General features: G+C 43.3%; 1 protein-coding gene and 2 non-coding genes across 3 annotated transcripts; all 3 read left to right on the top strand.

The window, feature by feature from the left end:
- The first annotated feature begins 11253 nt into the window (after nt 1-11253).
- On the top strand, nt 11254-14793 carry Rpl21 (ribosomal protein L21). The gene is made up of 6 exons (XM_085685099.1): nt 11254-11282; nt 12516-12594; nt 12887-12948; nt 13828-13940; nt 14368-14518; nt 14657-14793. The coding sequence occupies exons 2-6, from the start codon at nt 12528-12530 to the stop codon at nt 14744-14746; spliced, it is 483 nt and encodes a 160-aa protein (XP_085541225.1). The 5' UTR covers nt 11254-11282; nt 12516-12527; the 3' UTR covers nt 14747-14793.
- Nucleotides 13666-13736, top strand: LOC125390581 (small nucleolar RNA SNORD102). The gene has a single exon (XR_007228806.1). It is a non-coding gene; the product is annotated as a small nucleolar RNA SNORD102 (small nucleolar RNA).
- On the top strand, nt 13978-14106 carry LOC125390555 (small nucleolar RNA SNORA27). Its single transcript, XR_007228783.1, has one exon. It is a non-coding gene; the product is annotated as a small nucleolar RNA SNORA27 (small nucleolar RNA).
- Nucleotides 14794-17658: the final 2865 nt, after the last annotated feature.

Below are 17658 nucleotides of genomic sequence, written 5' to 3' on the forward strand. Positions count from 1 at the left end.
CTCCACTCCACTCCACGCCACACACAGATATATACATATATTTGTATCATATAAATAACATCACATTGTGTATCACCCGCTTTCCTCACTGGAAGGTAAACTTCAAGAGCAAGGGATTTTTTTGTCATTTGAACCTACAGCAGCATCTCACTCCTGTCACCTACTAGGTGACCAATAAACATGTGCTCCATTAAATAGTGAAAGCCCTGAATGTTGCTGAAAAACAATCAGCTGAGCAGAGTCACACCTCACAAACCAGCTGACTGTCCTGGCAAGACTGCAACTAGTGAATGAAAATCCCTGACAAGATCAAGGTCACAGTTAATGACTCCCACACTAGGACTGGAGAGATAGCTCAGTGGTCAAGAGCACTGTCTGCTAGTCCAGATGACCCAGCTTCAATTCCCAGCATCCACATGGCAGCTCATAACTGTCAGTAACTCCAGATCCAGGGAAGATGACACTCTCACAAGATGCATGTATAGGCAAAATACCAATGAACATAAAAATAAATCATTTTTAAAGTAATGACTCCATACTAACACAATCCAGTTGGGAGAGCTCATTTCCTATTTGTTTTCATAGTTGTTCCTCTAATGGTCTGTTCTGTCTCTTTAAGAGACAAGCCATACCCACTCCCCGTCTCCTGAGACAGGCCATATCTCCCTCAAAGAGGCAGCTTCTGCCTCTCCCCACTTCTCCCCTTCCTTTCTGTCTTTCTCTTCTCTCTCTCTCTCTCTCTCTCTCTCTCTCTCTCTCTCTCTCTCCTTCTCTTCTCTCTTCTCTCTTCTCTCTCTCTCTCTCCTTCTCTTCTCTCTTCTCTCTCTCTCTCTGCTCTTCTTCCCTTCTCCCTTCCCCCTCCATAACTCCCTGAATAAATATCCAACTTCACTGGGCATGGCATGCCTATCCATGTCTCTGACTCTTGCCTGTGGCCGTGTGTCTCCCTGCCCTGGACCAGCTACTGCTTGGGAACCTGCAGCCATTCCTGCCTGGGACTGGCTGCTCTCAGGGCCCCCTGCCTGCTGACACATGGCCCGCTGCCACTGCTTGGGGACCTGCAGCATTTCTGCTGCCTGACCCCCGCCGGGGATTCTGCAGAATTTTTTAATTTTTTCATTATCTCTTTCCAGATATATTTTGTGTGGATATTATATGTTTAGTCCTGGGTACATAATGATAATCCCATAGAGACAGAACCTCCGTGCTTATGGTATGACTTTCTGAAGTCTACTTTGAGTAATCAGAGCATTGTCAAAAATCTAAGATCTTTTTCTTTTCTTTTCTTTTTCCCGAGACAAGGTTTCTCGGTAGCTTTGGTGCTTGTTCAGGAACTAGCTCTTGTAGACCAGGCTGGCCTTGAACTCACAGAGGTCCACCTGCCTCTGCCTCCCAAGTGCTGGGATTAAAGGCATGTGCCACCACCGCCTGGCTCCAGTTACTTTTCTTATCTCTGTGACAAAATACCTAACAAGAAGCAGATTCAGGAAGGGCAGGCTTATTTGGGTTCCCAGTTTGAGAGGAGCCCATCAGCATGGGGAAAATTTGACGAATGGGAAGTACTCCCTTCTCAACAGGACCAATCAAGTAGTTGTGTGTTGTGTGTGTATGGTATGTGTGTTTTATGTGTGTGGTATATGTGTGTTGTGGGCATGCGTGCCACGGTGCACATGTGGAGGTCAGAGATCTCTGAACTCAATTTCCTCCTCCCACTTTCACATGGATTCCAGGGAACTAATTCAGGTCTTTGATCCTGTGAGGCAGGCACTTTTCCCACTGAGGTATCGCACCAGACCCTGTGTCCCTATTTCTTCAGCCTGGGTTCCCTGGTCACAGGATGACACTTCCTGCAATCGAGATGGGTCTTCTCTCCTCAGTAAGAACTTTACAGACTCACACAGACACCCGAGCTGTGTCTCCTAGGTGACTCCAAAGCCAGTTGATCTGATAAAAAAAAAAAAGAGCAATCGTTACAAGGGCAGTATAGAAATCAGAATTTAAGCATCATAAACATTTTGAAGCTGGTTTGGAGGAAATTGCCGGCAGTGCAGTTCCACCCTCAGAACTTGAAAGCACGGCACAAATTAGCAGCATTAATATCTGACGAATGCGTTTGCTCTATGTTTTATGCTTCAGCTACAAATCCCAGGGCTAAAACTTTAAAGGGCCTTGGTATCAATTATCTTACAGAAATATTTTGATGTCATTGTGGTTCATTCTGATGACTATTGTGTTTCCAAAAGGAGCCTAGTTCAGAATTTCCCGGCATCACAGCAAATCTTAGCCAGAGGGATTTCTCTAATGGATAGAAAAGTTTTAGTTTTTGCTCAGCGAGTATGACAATCAAGATAATTCCCACCACATTCTTCTGATTGTGAAAATACAGCCCCATGCCTGAATGATGGCCCGAGGCAGAAACGGGGTGTTGAACCCTATCTGCAAGCATCTTCTAGTATCATTACAATCCCAGCTACTCACCATTTCAACTGACGAATGGAAACACAACCTTGAGATTCCCACCCCCCCAGACAGGGTTTCTCTGGGTCACTTTGGAACCTGTAGTGGTACTCGAGCTATAGGTCAGGCTGTCTCTGCCTCCCAAGTGTTGGAATTCAAGGCCTGCGCCATCACCACCTGATTTACCTTGAGAAAATTTTTAAGGATCTCTCATGAAAAATATCCCTCAAATAAAGTTTAAGCAAGCATAGCTTACCACTGACTTATTTCATCATGGAGAGCAGGTTGAATTATGAGCACGTTTTTTAAATGTCTAAAGCCACGACAGAATCACCAAGATCAAGCTAGACATGATGCCTTAACACCTCTAATCCCAGCCCTCGGAAAGCAGAAGCAGGGCCCCTCAAGTTCAGGCCAGCCTGGGATACGGAATGATACTCTCTCAAAAGAACAACTGCTGCTTAAAAAAAAAAAAATCAGAGCTGGGCGGTGGTGGCGCATGCCTTTAATCCCAGTACTTGAGGGCAGAGGCAGGTGGATCTCTGTGATCTCTTGAGACCAGCCTGGTCTACAAGAGCTAGTTCCAGGACAGGCCCCAACCAAAGCTACACAGAGAACCCTGTCTTAAGAAAAAAAAATCAGCACATTTACAGAACAAATCCAAAAACAAACAAACAAACAAACAAAACAAAAAACAAAAACTCCAACCTCCAGCTTCGAGCGTTCAAAAAGACTGTATGTACTAAAACTGTAGAGTTCATAAAGAGAAATAAAAATGAGTTTATAAATCCATATTCCTGGAAAAACTTGCAGATCTAAGATCACTAAAGAAGCTGGGTAGTGGTGGCGCACACTTTTATCTCAGCACTTGGGAGGCAGAGGTAGACAGATCTCTGTGAGTTCGAAGACAGCCTGGTCTACAGAGTGAGTTCCAGGACAGCCAGGACTGTTACACAGAGAAACCCTGTCTCAACAAAACAAAACTAAACAAACAAACACATACATACATACATACATACATACATATTCCTGGCTGTTTCCTGAGTGAAATACAGATCATACTTGTATGTGTGGCCGGTGGAGGTACTTATCCTCCCAGTGAATTCATGTCAGGTATTCATAATCTTTGACTCTCAGTGAACCTGGCATCATCAGCCTCAGAAAGTTCCCAGCTCAAGCCTCCATCACCAATCCATCAGTCACAGCAGGGACAAAAGCACACTGCATCAGTATTCCAAGCAGTATGAAGAATGTATGTGGAACCAGTGTGTGCCTCTGCCCTTTTTCTCATACTCAAAGACTGATTTTTTTTTTCCCTAGGAAGACACGTTACTTGTGACACTTTTCCTGGGGAGACACAACACAAATGTCTATTCAGCCCAGAGAGGGAACTGACAACAGATCAAAGGAACAATACCACAGAAGTCAAATTTAGTGACTCACTGAGTTTATTGGGGTTAGTTATAGGAGTGTAGGTGAGGGGTGACTTAAAGGAGCAGGAAGGACTCAGAGGCAGCTGCACCTCTGAGCCATCCCGCTGTGAGTGACAGCTCATGAGAGCTGGAACCCTGACTCTCTGTACTACCTGCAGGCAGCTCCACAGGTTAGTACATCTCTTCCAGGCAGATCAGTTGCTGTGTGCCTCCTGAATAGTCCTTACTGAGTACACACTGTTGTGGAGGAAGGGGCCTTATCTATCTCATCAGGTTCAGGGACTTTTTGGCATTTTTTAGTTGTTTACTTTCAGAGTTTTAACAAGCCAACCATCAGAATGTCCGGAGTCTTTAGAATGTACTGAATCTTTTTTTTTTTTTTCAGGGGTAGGAGGAGTTTGAAACACGGTTTCTCTGTGTAGCCTTGGCTATTCTGGAATAGCTTTGTAGACCAGGTTGGCCTTGAACTCAGAGATTCACCTGCCTCTGCCTTGGGAGTGCTGGGATTAAAGGTGTGCACTAGCACTGTCTTATTTAACTACTCTTAAAAGATTATTCCTAGCCAGGTGGTGGTGGCACACATCTTTAATCCCAGTACTCGGGAGGCAGAGGCCAGCCTGGTCTACTAGAGCTAGTTCTAGGACAGGCTCCAAAGCTACAAAGAAACCCTATCTCGAAAAACCACACACACACACACACACACACACACACACACACACCAAGCCGGGCGGTGGTGGCACACACCTTTAATCCCAGCACTCAGGAGGCAGAGGCATGTGGATCTCTCTGAGTTCGAGGCCAACATGGTCTACAAGAGCTAGTTCCAGGACAGGCTCCAAAGCCACAGAGAAACCCTATCTCAACCCCCCCCCCCCAAAAAAAAGATTATTCTTAATGATATACTTTTCAATTATGCATATTATTTACTCCCCTTATTGCTAGCATTTCAGTGACAGTTTTCTGGAAACGTTAATTTTGTGTAGACCACAGAAACTCCTCCTCCCTTCTTCACGTGTGTGCATGTGTGACAGAGCTCATGTGGCCCAGTAAAACTCCAACTTGCTTACAGCTGAGCATGACTTTGTACTCTTGATCCTGTGCTTCTGCCACCCTATCAAGGTTTGTGTCAGTACAGTGGCCTCCTCCTTAGCTCTTAATTTAATTGTTTCTACTGTCTGGACAAAGGGTGAATCAGAAACAAGAGACAAGGTCCTCAAACAGGGCCTAGTGAAAGCCCCAGACACCAGACAGGCCACTTCCCACAGGCTTTGAATGTGTTCTCTTAACTGCCAATGTCTTTTGAAAAAAGCAAACAAAATAAAGCAAACAAAATTTTGTTTTGTCTTATTTTTTGAGACAGGGTTTCTCTGTGTAGCCCTGGCTGTCTTGTAACTCACTCTGTAGACCAGGCTGACCTCGAACTCAGAGATCCAGCTGCCTCTGCCTCACGAGTGCTGGAATTAAAGTCATATACCACCATGCCTGGCATGCAAACATACTTTAAAAAACCCTTCTGGAGGGGGCTGGAGAAATGGCTCAGCGGTTAAGAGCACTGACTGCTCTTCCAGAGGACCCTGGTTCAATTCCCAGCACCCATATGGCAGCTCACAACTGTCTGAAAATCCAGTTCCAGGGGATCTGACACTTTCACACCAATGCACATAAAGTAAAAGATAAATAAATCATAAATATTAAAAAAAACTTTCTGGGGTTAGACAGAAGGCTCAGTGGTTAAGAGCACTGACTGCTCTTGCAGAAGGCTCTGATTCAATTCCCAGCACCCATATGGTGGCTCACAACCATCTGTATTCCAGTTCCAGAAGATTTGACACCTTATTCTGGCTTCTGTGGGCGCTGCATGCACATGGTGCACCTACATAAACTCAGGCGCACACACACACAATTCTTTAAAATTCCTTCATAAGAAAAAACATAAAAATATGGTGTACAGAGATGCAAACATCCCTTCGTAACCTAAAGTGTTTATTTTTTCATGCAGGAACTAAGGGTGTTCTCCATCCCTAGCGCAAAGCTGTGTTTTGGTTAGTGTTTTACCCAAGTTTGGTGATACATGTCCTTCATTGTAAAAAGCCACCTTCTTGCTGTTCCCCTTCTTTCCCATAGCCACTGGATGATTTTTAATTTTTTTAAAATCTATTCATTCATTATGTATATAGTGCACTGCCTGCATGTGAGGACTCTAGAGCAGTCAGTGCTCTTAACCTCTGAGCCGTCTCTCCAGCACCCATCGGAAGACTGTTATTTCTCCGAGTTCAGCCGTGACCCACCACTCTGCCTGTTCACAAGCTTTTCTTCCTGCCTGAGGCGCTCTGTTTGCACTGTCTGGACGAGTGTCAGTCTTTCATTAAGTCAGACTCACTGCCTGAAGCTTCCTGTTTGGCTCACTTCCTCCAATCCAGCAACATCAGCTTCCTTTGCACAACTCCCACAGTTGCGCTCTGTGTCTCCTATTCTGTCACCTGGTATAATGTGTGGGCTCGCCGTTCTCTCCTACCAGGCTCCCTGTGGGTCCTTGAAGGAAAGGACCATGTTTCATGATTATAGTTTCATCACTCAGTGCAGTGCCTGACTGAATGTAGATGCTCATAAATGGTGAATGAAGTATGAATGCTCCCACTTTCTACATTTATTTCACTTTTTTTTTGCTTGTTTATTTTTGTTTTGTGTAGTCCTGGCTGTCCTGGAACTTGCTTTTTAGATCAGGCTGGCCTCAAACTCAGAGATCTATCTGCTTCTGCCTCAGGAGTGCTAGGATTAAAGGTCGGGTACCACCACTGACTGGCTATTCTTTAACTGTTTCAACATTTTTCTCATTCCCTTTGTATTAATGACCTCAAACAAGAGATAAATTGATCACGAGGAAATCAGGAAACGACTTCTGTTTTAAAATCTGTACAATGGAGCTGGTGACACAGCTGTGTTTAAAACTGGTAAGGCTGGGGACAAGACTAAGTGCTAGAGCAGAGCACATGTCTAGCAAACATGAGGGCTTGGGTTTGAGCACTAGTGCTTGAGAAACAACCGACACAATAGTCAGGTGTGGGGGAATCTGCCTTCAGTCTCAGCACTGCGCAGGTGGGGGCAGGAAGAGCTTGATGAGTCTGAAACCAGGCTAGCCTGGTCTACATAGTGAGGTCTAGAACACCCAGGGCTATGCAGTGAGACCGTGTCTCAAATAAAAACTAAATAAGATACGTGTAGTAAAAAAAAAAAAAATGAATGCCTTGTTGATGGGGAGCTAGCTCATTTAATGGCCCAACTGCTAGGAGGCAGAGGCCGAGGGATCACTTCATTCCAAGAGGTCAAAACTAGCCTGAGCAATGTAATTAGACCCCTCCGTGTAATAAGATACGTGCATGCTTTACTCCTTCAGAGGAGAATGCTAGATAAACAAAACCGTGGTTTCCTTTGGGAATTACTTGGCAGCGTTTTATGAAGTGAGGTACAGACCTAAGATATGACCAGAAACATAAATCCTACATATTCATCCCCAAAGAAAACAAGTTCACAAAAACTTATGCAGTGTTATTAAATGAGATAAAAATAATATTTAACATTTCCATCAAGAGAAAAGTAAATTGTAGTGTATCTCACTTGATCTTACATAAAAGACCAAGAAGTCATGTTTCAGTCTGACCATACTGTGGAATGCTGCTTAGCAACCGATCACGCTGAATTACTGACACACAACATAACTGAATCTCAAAAACCCCTATGCAAAATAAAAACTCAGGGGGTAAAAAAAGTACATAGATTGTATGGTACTGCTTATCTGTACTGGACAACAACGTTTTTAAAGAAATCAGGCTACTGAGAACAGGGGGTGGAGGGTGAGGGAGGGTGTAGCACTTTTCTATCATACACCACGCCTTGGTCTCAATTCCCTAGCACTCTTGTTCGTTTAAAGAAAGAAATGGGGCTGGAGAGATGGCTCGGCGGTTATAAGTACTGACTGCTCTTCCAACGGACCCAGGTTCAATTCCCAGGAACCACATGGCAGCTCATAAGTGTGTGTAAATTCAGTCCCTGGGCAATCTGACACCTTCACACCATTGCACATAAAATAAAATTAAAAAAGAAAAAAAAGGAAATGAGAATATTTATGATTCTGGAGGGAGAATGGATTTAGTAGAAGGGAAGTTCCAGGGATCTTGGGGGAGGTGACATTCTGTATTCTGTCTGCAGGGATAGATGATGAAGCACAGTGTTAGTGCACATAGGGTCTGCACATTAGCATAAGGATTTTTGGAACTCTCAACATATATACATGCATGTGCATGTACACAGTGTAGGCATGCTAACATGCAAACACACACTGATTTCCTATCTACAGTAGACAAATAAAGACAATGGGCAAAGTCTAAAACAATGGACCACTGCAAGAACATGTTTAATTCTGGTATTCATTTTAGCATAATTTTTAAAATTTTTTTTTTGATTTTTCGAGACAGGGTTTCCCTATAGCTTTGGAGCTTGTCCTGGAACTAGCTCTTGTAGACCAGGCTGGCCTTGAACTCACAGAGATCCACCTGCCTCTGCCTCCCAAGTACTGGGATTAAAGGCCTGTGCCACCACCGCCCAGCTATGTTTATTTTTTTTAACTCTTGGGCTAATACTAGTATCATTTTGATTACACTCTACCCAAATCAACTAAGGTAAGTAATATATTAAAAAAAAAAAACAGAAAAATTGCTAGGCAGTGGTGGCACACGCCTGTATTTCTGGCACATAGGAGGCAGAAGCAGGCAGATCTCAGTGAGTTTGAGGTCAGCATGGTCTACAAAGCGAGTTCCAGGTTAGCCAGGGATGTTACACAGAGAAACCGTCTTGAAAAACTAAACAAACAAGAACAGAAAAAATTGGACCAGATGTGGTGATGCCCACCTTTAATCTCAACACCCAGGAAGTAGAAGCAGTCAGATCTCTGTGAATTCCAAGCCAGTCATAACAATATAATGAGACTCTATCTCAAAATCAAACAAAAATTGCTTTGGGAATAAAACTTTGCTATGAGTAAGATAAAAATTAATTAAAAGTAACTGAATATAATTTGGTCACAGATATTAAAATTTGTTCAAATATTTGAAGCTTTTTTTAAAGTCCTGGCTAATTAGATCATTCACGTTTTTCTTTTTTTTTAACCAGGAAAGCCTGAGAAAAATGTAGTGCCAGGCATGCATTTAATTAGGCCTCTGGAATCTCATCCATTTAGCTGAATGTTTCACAGGATATTTATCTTTCTGCCTTTTTTTTAAAATACATTTTTATTGGTATTTATTGAGCTTTACATTTTTCTCTGCTCCCCTCCCTGTCTCTCCTCTCCCTTTTCAACCCTCCCATAAGGTCCCATGCTCCCAATTTACTCAGGAGATCTTGTCTTTTTCTACTTTCTACTTCCCATGTAGATTAGATCTATGTAAGTCTCTCTTAGTGTCCGTATTGTTGTCTAAGTTCTCTGGGATTGTGGTTTGTAGGCTGGCTTTCTTTGCTTTATGTTTAAAAACCACCTATGAGTGAGTACATGTGATAATTGTCTTTCTGTGTCTGGGTTACCTCACTCAAAATAATGTTTTCTAGCTCCATCCATTTTCCTGCAAATTTCAAGCTGTTGTTATTTTTTTCTGCTGTGTAGTATTCCACTGTGTAAATGTACCACATTTTTCTTATCCATTCTTTGAGGTTCTTTTTTTTTTTAAATATTTATTTATTTGTTTATTATGTATACAGTATTCTGTCTGCAGGCCAGAAGAGGGCACCAGGCCTCATTACAGATGGTTGTGAGCCATCATGTGGTTGCTGGGAATTGAACTCAGGACCTTTGGAAGAGCAGGCAATGCTCTTAACCACTGAGCCATCTCTCCAGCCCCCATTCTTTGAGGTTCTTATCCATTCTTTTGGTTGTTGCCAGGTTCTGGCTATGACAAAGTTACTATGAACATAGTTGAGCACATGTCCTTGTGGCACAGTCAGGTTTTTCATACACTGAGATTGCGCTTCAATGTCACTACAAAATCTTCATGGTAGATGTTTATCTTCTAGCATGAATTAATGCGATTTCAAACAAACGAACATAACCGTGCTGGACACATCAATGGATTTTACTGAGTTTATTACTGGGGTTTATTAGTAGGATATGATGGTTTGCAGAATTCATAAATATTCAAGGATGAGACTTGGAATCAAGTAGAAATGAGGGAAGCGAGACAGCTCAGTAAGGTCATCTCACCACCAACTCTGTCCCAAAGATACTCAATTCAGAGTAAAGACCAGAGACATGCATTCTAGCTTCCTGGCTGGCCTAGAATACTGAGTCTGGCTTCTTGTTTTGTTGACAGTGGGGTTACCTTCCCACGAATGCATACTAGGGACAGGATTAATATCTCCAAAATTAAATGGGGGGTCCATTGCATAAGAGGAATGGACCCGAATACCGATTATAAAAACAATATCCATCTCTCAAAGTCCTCGTTTATTATGGGAATGTTTTCAATTTCCAATACGGCTATGACAGTAAATTGACTGATCTAATGACTAGGAATGCTGCTTCCAGTATAACGACTGATTTAATATCCTCATCTACAATCAGAGAGGCAGTCAGGAAGGGGAGGAAAAGAGAGAAGGGTAATGGGAGTGAAAATGATCAAATTATGTTATTTCACACACGCCTGTCTGAAAAATGTCAAAATGAAACCTAGTACATTGTACAATTAATGAACGCTAAAAAAAAATACGTGTCTTCACAGGCTCAAACTACAGGTATGAGAGGAAAGAAAGTCAAAACGAAATTTTTGGTGAGACACTGTCTCACTATATTGCTCTTGCCTCTGCCTCCCGAATGCTGGGATTGTGAGTATGCGCACCACGCCCGGCTTGTCAAAGTTTTAACCCACCAGTAGATGCGTTGTTTAAACACAACAGGGGAAAAACTTGAAAAACACACGAACGGTTTTTGTTCACGCGTAATTATTTGCCTACGCGACTTAACAGACCCTACAACCACTAAAACTCACGGCGCCGCAGAACGTAAATGAATTCCGGCCGAGAAGTAAAGCGAGAGATTACTACGTCACATGACGCACCGGCTTGCGTCGGCACGCTCCGGAAGTAGAGTCCACGCCCGCGAGGGCCCCATTCCGGGCTGTCTAACATGATGCCTGTGTGAGTTTGGGTTTGCCGGCTGCCTTTAGTCTGCGCAGGGGAGAGCGTTCTCACAGCGTCTCCAGGTTATCATGGTGATGCGGTTCTCTCGAAGAGCCTCGCAGGCCCGGCGTTTCTCTTCAGGCCGTGCCTCGGGCAGCCCGCCCTCCTTGTAAGAGCGCGCGGCCCCGCCCCCTTCCTTTCGGCCGCGGTAGCCATCTTTCAGGTTGGTGGGTGCGCGTGGCTCTCGCGACTTTCGGTCCTCACAAGCTGCACGAGGGCTCAACCCGTTGAGGCTGCGTGTTAGGGTCGTGGGGAGACTGTCTAGAGGCCTTTGGCTTTGGTGGTGGGTGGCGGGGGCTTTTATCCGGAGAAGTTCGGCCTGGCTCAGTCCTGGTCGCCGGGCGTCCGCCTAACACTAGACATGAGCATGTGGTGTCAGGTTAAGGCTTTAAAGTCGCATTGGGTCTTAACGAGACTTGGGTGTGTACAAGCCTGGACTTCGCTATGGCAAGGAGGGTTCCCGACGAGTCAGCCCGGGCAATGATGTGGAGGAGACCCCTCGGGGTGCGTGAAACAGTCCGCGCTTTTCAAATTTGGCCCTAAGAGCGTAGGAAGGGACGGTAACCTTACGGCTGCCACCATTGTGGCTCAGAATAATGACCAGGAGTGGCAGGCAGTTATACTCGGAATAACTGGAGTTGGAGTTACCTAAACCTATTGGCTTGTTGGAAAACAAGATCTGATTCTAAATATCTGTAGTACGTAAGATGGTGCTAAACTAGCTGCCGATTGAGTACTCTCCCTGTGCCCAGAGCCCCTTGGGGCTCTTTACAGATGTTACTTAACATGAATGTTTGTAAAAATGGAAAATCATTTACAGTTAGGAATGTCAGCTTAAGTAGGTCTTTATAGCAGGAATCGTCGAGGCTTGCCTTAGATTTATCAGGGATCTGATTCTCTCTGTACATGTAATTCATTAGCAAATGGAAGTGTAGAATTAAGAGATTCTTTTGACGGGATATTAAAGTTAATAAGGATTAACAGCATCAAAGTGCAGGCTTGAGTTCTGTGGTCTCCAACCACAAAGTTATCCTGGAGTTGAGAGTTGCAGTGTTCTTGGCCTTTTAGATTGTTCTACTCGCAAATACGTTGTGGTATTTATTGGTGTTTACTGTATTCTAGTAGCAAGGTGTTTTGGCTTGAATTTTAATATCCAGTCCTGGTTTTAGTGGCAGAATTTCGTTTTAAAAAAGAGAGAGAGATAGCTTTCTATTTAATCCGTGAGGAATCATGGACACCTACTTAAAATCCTAGCTCTTGGGAAGCCTAGTCCGGGAGATGCTGAATTTGAGGGAGCCTGGTGTGTGTGTATGGTGGTCCAGCTTATGTTGTTAATTGATGAATTTTAAGGGGATAGTTGAGAACATTAAATTGTTATTTGACTGCTAACTTTTCTGGTTTCAGTAACTCGCCAAAATGACAAACACAAAGGGAAAGAGGAGGGGCACTCGCTATATGTTCTCTAGGCCCTTTAGGAAACATGGTAAGTGATAATTGTTTTTAATCTACCTGTGGGTAACAGCATGCACCTGTATACTGTCCTAAGCGAAAGGATGGATCTCGTAATCTGATAAATTCTGTGTTGTGCAGGCTTAACCCTAGAAGGAAGTATTAGCCTGTCAGTCTTCGACTGGCAGTACTTATAATAATGAGAAATTGTCTGTTATACTTAATGGAACTGCCAAAGATTTGTGCTTTGTGTTGATAGGTAGTACAGTTATGGAAGTGCTCCTTGTAGCTCTAGACATTATCTTGATGCTTTTTTTCTCTTGTAGGAGTTGTTCCTTTGGCCACGTACATGCGAATCTACAAGAAGGGCGATATTGTAGACATCAAGGTAAATTAGAGTAGAGGAAAAGTCAATATTAGAAGTGAGAGACTAGGCCAGGCAGGGGTGTTGTACCCCTTAGAAAGGCAGAGGCAGGTGGATCTCTTGAGTTAGAGACCAGTCTGGCGTACAAAGGCGAGTTCCAGGACCCCTGGTGCTACACAGAAACCCTGTGGGCAGGGGAAGAAGTTAGGAACTAGTTGGGCAGTGGTCATACACGTCTTTAATCCCAGGACTAAGGCAGAGGCAGATGAATCTCTGGCTCTTCAAAGCAAGTTCCAGGACAGCCAGTGCAGTTAAACAGAAACTTTGTTTTGGAAAAAAAAAAGTTAGAGCTGTTGATTTAATGATGTGAATTTAATAATACAAATGGGGAAGGGATAAAAGAAGAAATTTAAAATTAGTTGAGAATTTAGGCAACTTTTGGTGGCACAGGCCTTTAATCCCATCACTCAGGAGGCGGTGACAGATAGATCTCTTGAGTTTGAGGTCAGCCAGAGCAACATAGAAACCTTGTCTTAAAACAAAAAAGAGTGCTGGATCATGCTTTTCTCTGGATGCAGAGGCAGGCAAATTTCTTGAGTTAAAGGACAGCTGGGGCTATACAGTTAGACCATATCTTAAAGAGATAATAAACAAAATTTGTTGTTACAGTTGAGATTACTTTTTATGAAAACCCCAGTGAAGGCTACACTCTGAATAGTTGGGTATGTTCTGGCGCTCTGGAACTTAATGATGATTGTCAATTTGATTGCTTGATGCAATGTGAAAACCACATTTCACCGGCTCTGAGAGTTCTTGAGTTGCCATTTAAAGGGAGCCTTGCTTACTTAAAAGGATTTGAAAAGAGGAATTGCTGTTAAAAAAAATACTTTGTCTCTTGACTAGGGAATGGGCACTGTTCAAAAAGGAATGCCCCATAAATGTTACCATGGCAAAACCGGAAGAGTCTACAATGTCACCCAGCATGCTGTGGGCATCATTGTAAACAAGCAAGTTAAGTAAGTAGAATGCTGTTGTTTGTGGCTAGTAGGTCACACACCCCCTTTCACTTTGCCAATTGGACTTAATGTCTTCATTGGCCATTCAAGTGGGGCAAAGGAAATAACCTTTTAAAACTCAGGCAAACTTAAGTGTTTGTCTTGTAACCTGTCAGGGGAAACATTGACATTCACTGAGAAGTCTGGAGTGGTTGGTGCGGGTTTGCTGGTAGTATTAAAAGTTCATCACTAGCTTCATTAGCCTGGTTTGGTTAAGTTTCAGACCATGCTCATCAGAAAAGTAGCTCTAAAGTGCTCTCAGGGCTTCTTCCTTTGGGTGAGAGCAATTGACATAAGCGTGAGTGTGGTGCTAACTTACTGTCGCAACAGTGTACGTTTCTGTTGGGTTTTTGAATGAAGCACTTAGAAAGCTTACTGGTCTTTCAAGGGGCAAGATTCTTGCCAAGAGAATTAATGTGAGGATTGAACACATCAAGCACTCGAAGAGCAGGGACAGCTTCCTGAAGCGGGTGAAGGAAAACGACCAGAAGAAAAAGGAAGCCAAAGAGAAGGGCACTTGGGTTCAGCTGAAGCGCCAGGTGAGTCCTACCAGGCAATGTTTATTGCTGTTAATATTGAGGAATCTTTAAAACTTTGCTCCCTTTATTTTGTTAGTAAGTGTAAGGATTGATTCCAAAGAGCACTTTAAAATTTTCCATAATCCTTTTCTTTTCCAGCCTGCTCCACCCAGAGAAGCACACTTTGTGAGGACTAATGGCAAGGAACCTGAGCTGCTGGAGCCCATTCCCTACGAATTCATGGCCTGATGTACAAAAAGAAATAAAAGACCTGGACTGTAAAGGGTTCTTCTTAAGTTGAAGTGTGGTGCCTTCTCCCTGAAAGAAAATGCTGGTTCACTGTCTTTCCTATTCAGATTTTACTAAATTTTTCCTGCTAATTGATACAACTTAGTGTGTTGGAAATACATTGTTGATTAGGAAAATAGCAAGATGGTTATTCTAAATCACGGGGTGGGGGCAGCATAGAAAAACTAGTGAATTAGTCAGGCGTGGCGGTGCAATGCTAATCCTTGTATTTGGAGGCTGAGGCAGGAGGTGAAGATGGTGTCTTATAGCTGTATCCTCCAAAGGGGCAAACAAAACTTAAGCCAGAAGGAGAGGGGTGGAAGTATGGCCTGGACAGTTTGCACTGGTTGGTGAGAAAAGCCCTGGTCCTTTTTTTCCTAACCTTCCCCCAAAGCCTCACTTCTTTACAGTGGGTAGTGTGAGTCCAGCATGAATTTTGAAGGGTCTCATTTAAAGCCATGGCAGTCACCTTAGGAGTAGCAAAGTCATATGTCTTTGACCCCATTTTAAATAGTTCAAGTTGCTCAGTCTCCATCTATGGAACAAAATCTTGCCCTTGCCAGGTCTGGTCAGTTTCATGTTCTTGGTTCTATACAGGGTTCACCCTCTGGTACTCTATAGGTTGTATTTAGTGTCTTGGCCTTTAGCTTTTCTCTAAGGTCCATTTAGGTGATATTCCTATTCCAGACTCTTAAGTGCCAGTCAGCTGTGGACTTAGCTTTCTTTTGAGTACAGAATAGCTTCCCTGCATCCAAATCTAAAATACTTCAAAATGTAGTTCCCAGCTGGCTGCTGTGTGCCCTGCACACTTTACTGGGTATGCGTGGGGCCAAATAGGGTGCACATGTAGTGCTAGTTGGTTGAAGAAAGAAGGTATTTGATGAAAGTTTAAGGTCTTTGTGGCATCAGGAAGGTGCAGTCTCTGGACAGAAGCCCAAACAGCCATACAAGGGTGTATTTATTGTTAGAAAATATTTCCTCATGTCAAGGTCCCTAATATAATTTACATGTCTCACTGAAGGAGAGTATCACATGCCCCTGACTCTAGTTCTTATGTATCATTTGCAGTACATGGTAATACAAGTCTCAGGTGTGCCCGAGGTGTCTTGTGACCCATGCTCTTTCAACAAAACAATTCTGTGCATCATGAAAAACATCTCTTTTCTACAAAGATTCTTTAAGGTCAAAGCACTTAATAAAAAACAGCTGTTCTAATATCTACCTAGGATACAGTGACTGCTAAATTTCCTATAACAGAAGCAGCTATATAGCCAGGGCTAGTACGTAGTGACACCCTGTTCCAAAACAAAAGCCACAGTTCTCAAATGTTTCTCTCACAACCCGGGCTTTGGTTTCCTTCAGCGGGAACACAAAAGATAAGGGTTTTGCTAGAGCTCCATAAGAGTTTTTGGCTGCTGTGTTTGCTATTAAGGTAAGGCTTGCAAGCAATATAGGTTGGCAGCTCTGGGCAAGGCAGGGTCTTGACCATCTGTTCTACCGCTTTTATCAGAGGCCACCATCTGAATAACTTACAGCCCTCTGCCTTTGTAGGTTTTTTTTTTTTTTCTTAGTATTGCTGTAGTTTTGGATCCTGTCCTGGAACTCAGATATTCGCCTGCCTCTGCTTCCCAAGTGCTGGGATTAAAGGCGTGCACCACTACCTGGCTAGTACCAAGAATTTTGATGATCTGTTAGGGTATGCTATTTCATCCTCATGATGTGAGGACTGCTGTGTTTTATGCATAAGTTAACTGCAAGAATCTGGCAGAGCTGAGCCTTGACACCAGTATGCACCAAAGTTACTTCAACACAGCTTGACTCCAGTAGCAAATATGTATGAATGGCCTTTAAAAAAATATGGTGCATTTTTTTTAAAGCAGAGGCAGGTGGATCTCTGAATTCAAGACCAGCTTGGTCTACAGAGTGAGTTCCATGACAGCCAGAACTGTTACCACGCAGAGAAATCCTGTCTCAACAAAACAAAGATTGGGGACTTTGGGGTTTTTGAGAGGGTTTTTCTGTGTAGCCCTGATTGTTTTGGAGATCACAAGGGCAAGGTGGCCTTGAATTTACAGAGATCTACCTCCTGAGCATTGGGATTTAATCCTTTAAGGTGTGTGCCACCGCCGCCTGGCCAAACTGGTCTTATTTTCTGCCATGCTTTATAAGTCTTTTTCTGAAGTCTGGTTACCATTTTGCTCATGAGTACTTAGGATTGTTTGATCCTTCTGTGATGTGGGAAAAGCTGGAGGTCTAAGACAGTGCTTTGTTCTTTCCCAGAAAGTCTTGCAGTCTTCACTATCTGTTGCCTTTTTAATAACATGGCACAGGGGCCAGAATGATTCCTGAAGGTCCTTGTGCCCTTACAGTCTATGATTTATGATTTACCCTGACCCAAAGAGAAACCTCCATTCAGAAGGGGTAATGAAGTTGACAATGAGGAAAGGAATGACCACCAGCAGAAGTGATTAGCAGTGGTTCTCAACCTTCCTAATGCTGTAACTCTTCAGTTCAACCATAAAATTATTTCTTTACTGTTATGAGTCGCAAATATCTGATGTGTAGCCCTCCCTTGCAGCCCAAAGGTTGAGAACCATTGGATTAGGGGCACTGTTACTTTAAGGACACCTATTCAGAAATTTCTTATCATTTGGTGTACAGCACAACAATTTCCTAAAACAAATGGCCAAGCTATGAATATGCATAATCTTTAAAGATAGGCTTCTTCACAATTCTGGGTAAAAGAATGTGATTTGCTGATGCTTGAGTTATTTTGGCAAGTGATTAACAAGGAGATTGGAGAGATGGCTCAATGGTTAACAGTACTGGCTGTTCTAGCAGAGGACCAGGTTTAATTCTCAGCACCCACTTCC

Source organism: Myodes glareolus, chromosome 2 (genome assembly GCF_982192425.1).
Source record: "Myodes glareolus chromosome 2, mMyoGla1.1, whole genome shotgun sequence".
NCBI classification, from domain to species: domain Eukaryota; kingdom Metazoa; phylum Chordata; class Mammalia; order Rodentia; family Cricetidae; genus Myodes; species Myodes glareolus.

Bases quoted from the DNA above. Each gene is read 5' to 3' on its own strand.
- Rpl21 (XM_085685099.1), top strand. From the start codon at position 12,528: ATGACAAACACAAAGGGAAAGAGGAGGGGCACTCGCTATATGTTCTCT. The intron at 12,595-12,886 runs GTAAGTGATAAT...TTTCTCTTGTAG, and splicing joins TAGGCCCTTTAGGAAACATG to GAGTTGTTCCTTTGGCCACG. The intron at 13,941-14,367 runs GTAAGTAGAATG...TGGTCTTTCAAG, and splicing joins ATTGTAAACAAGCAAGTTAA to GGGCAAGATTCTTGCCAAGA.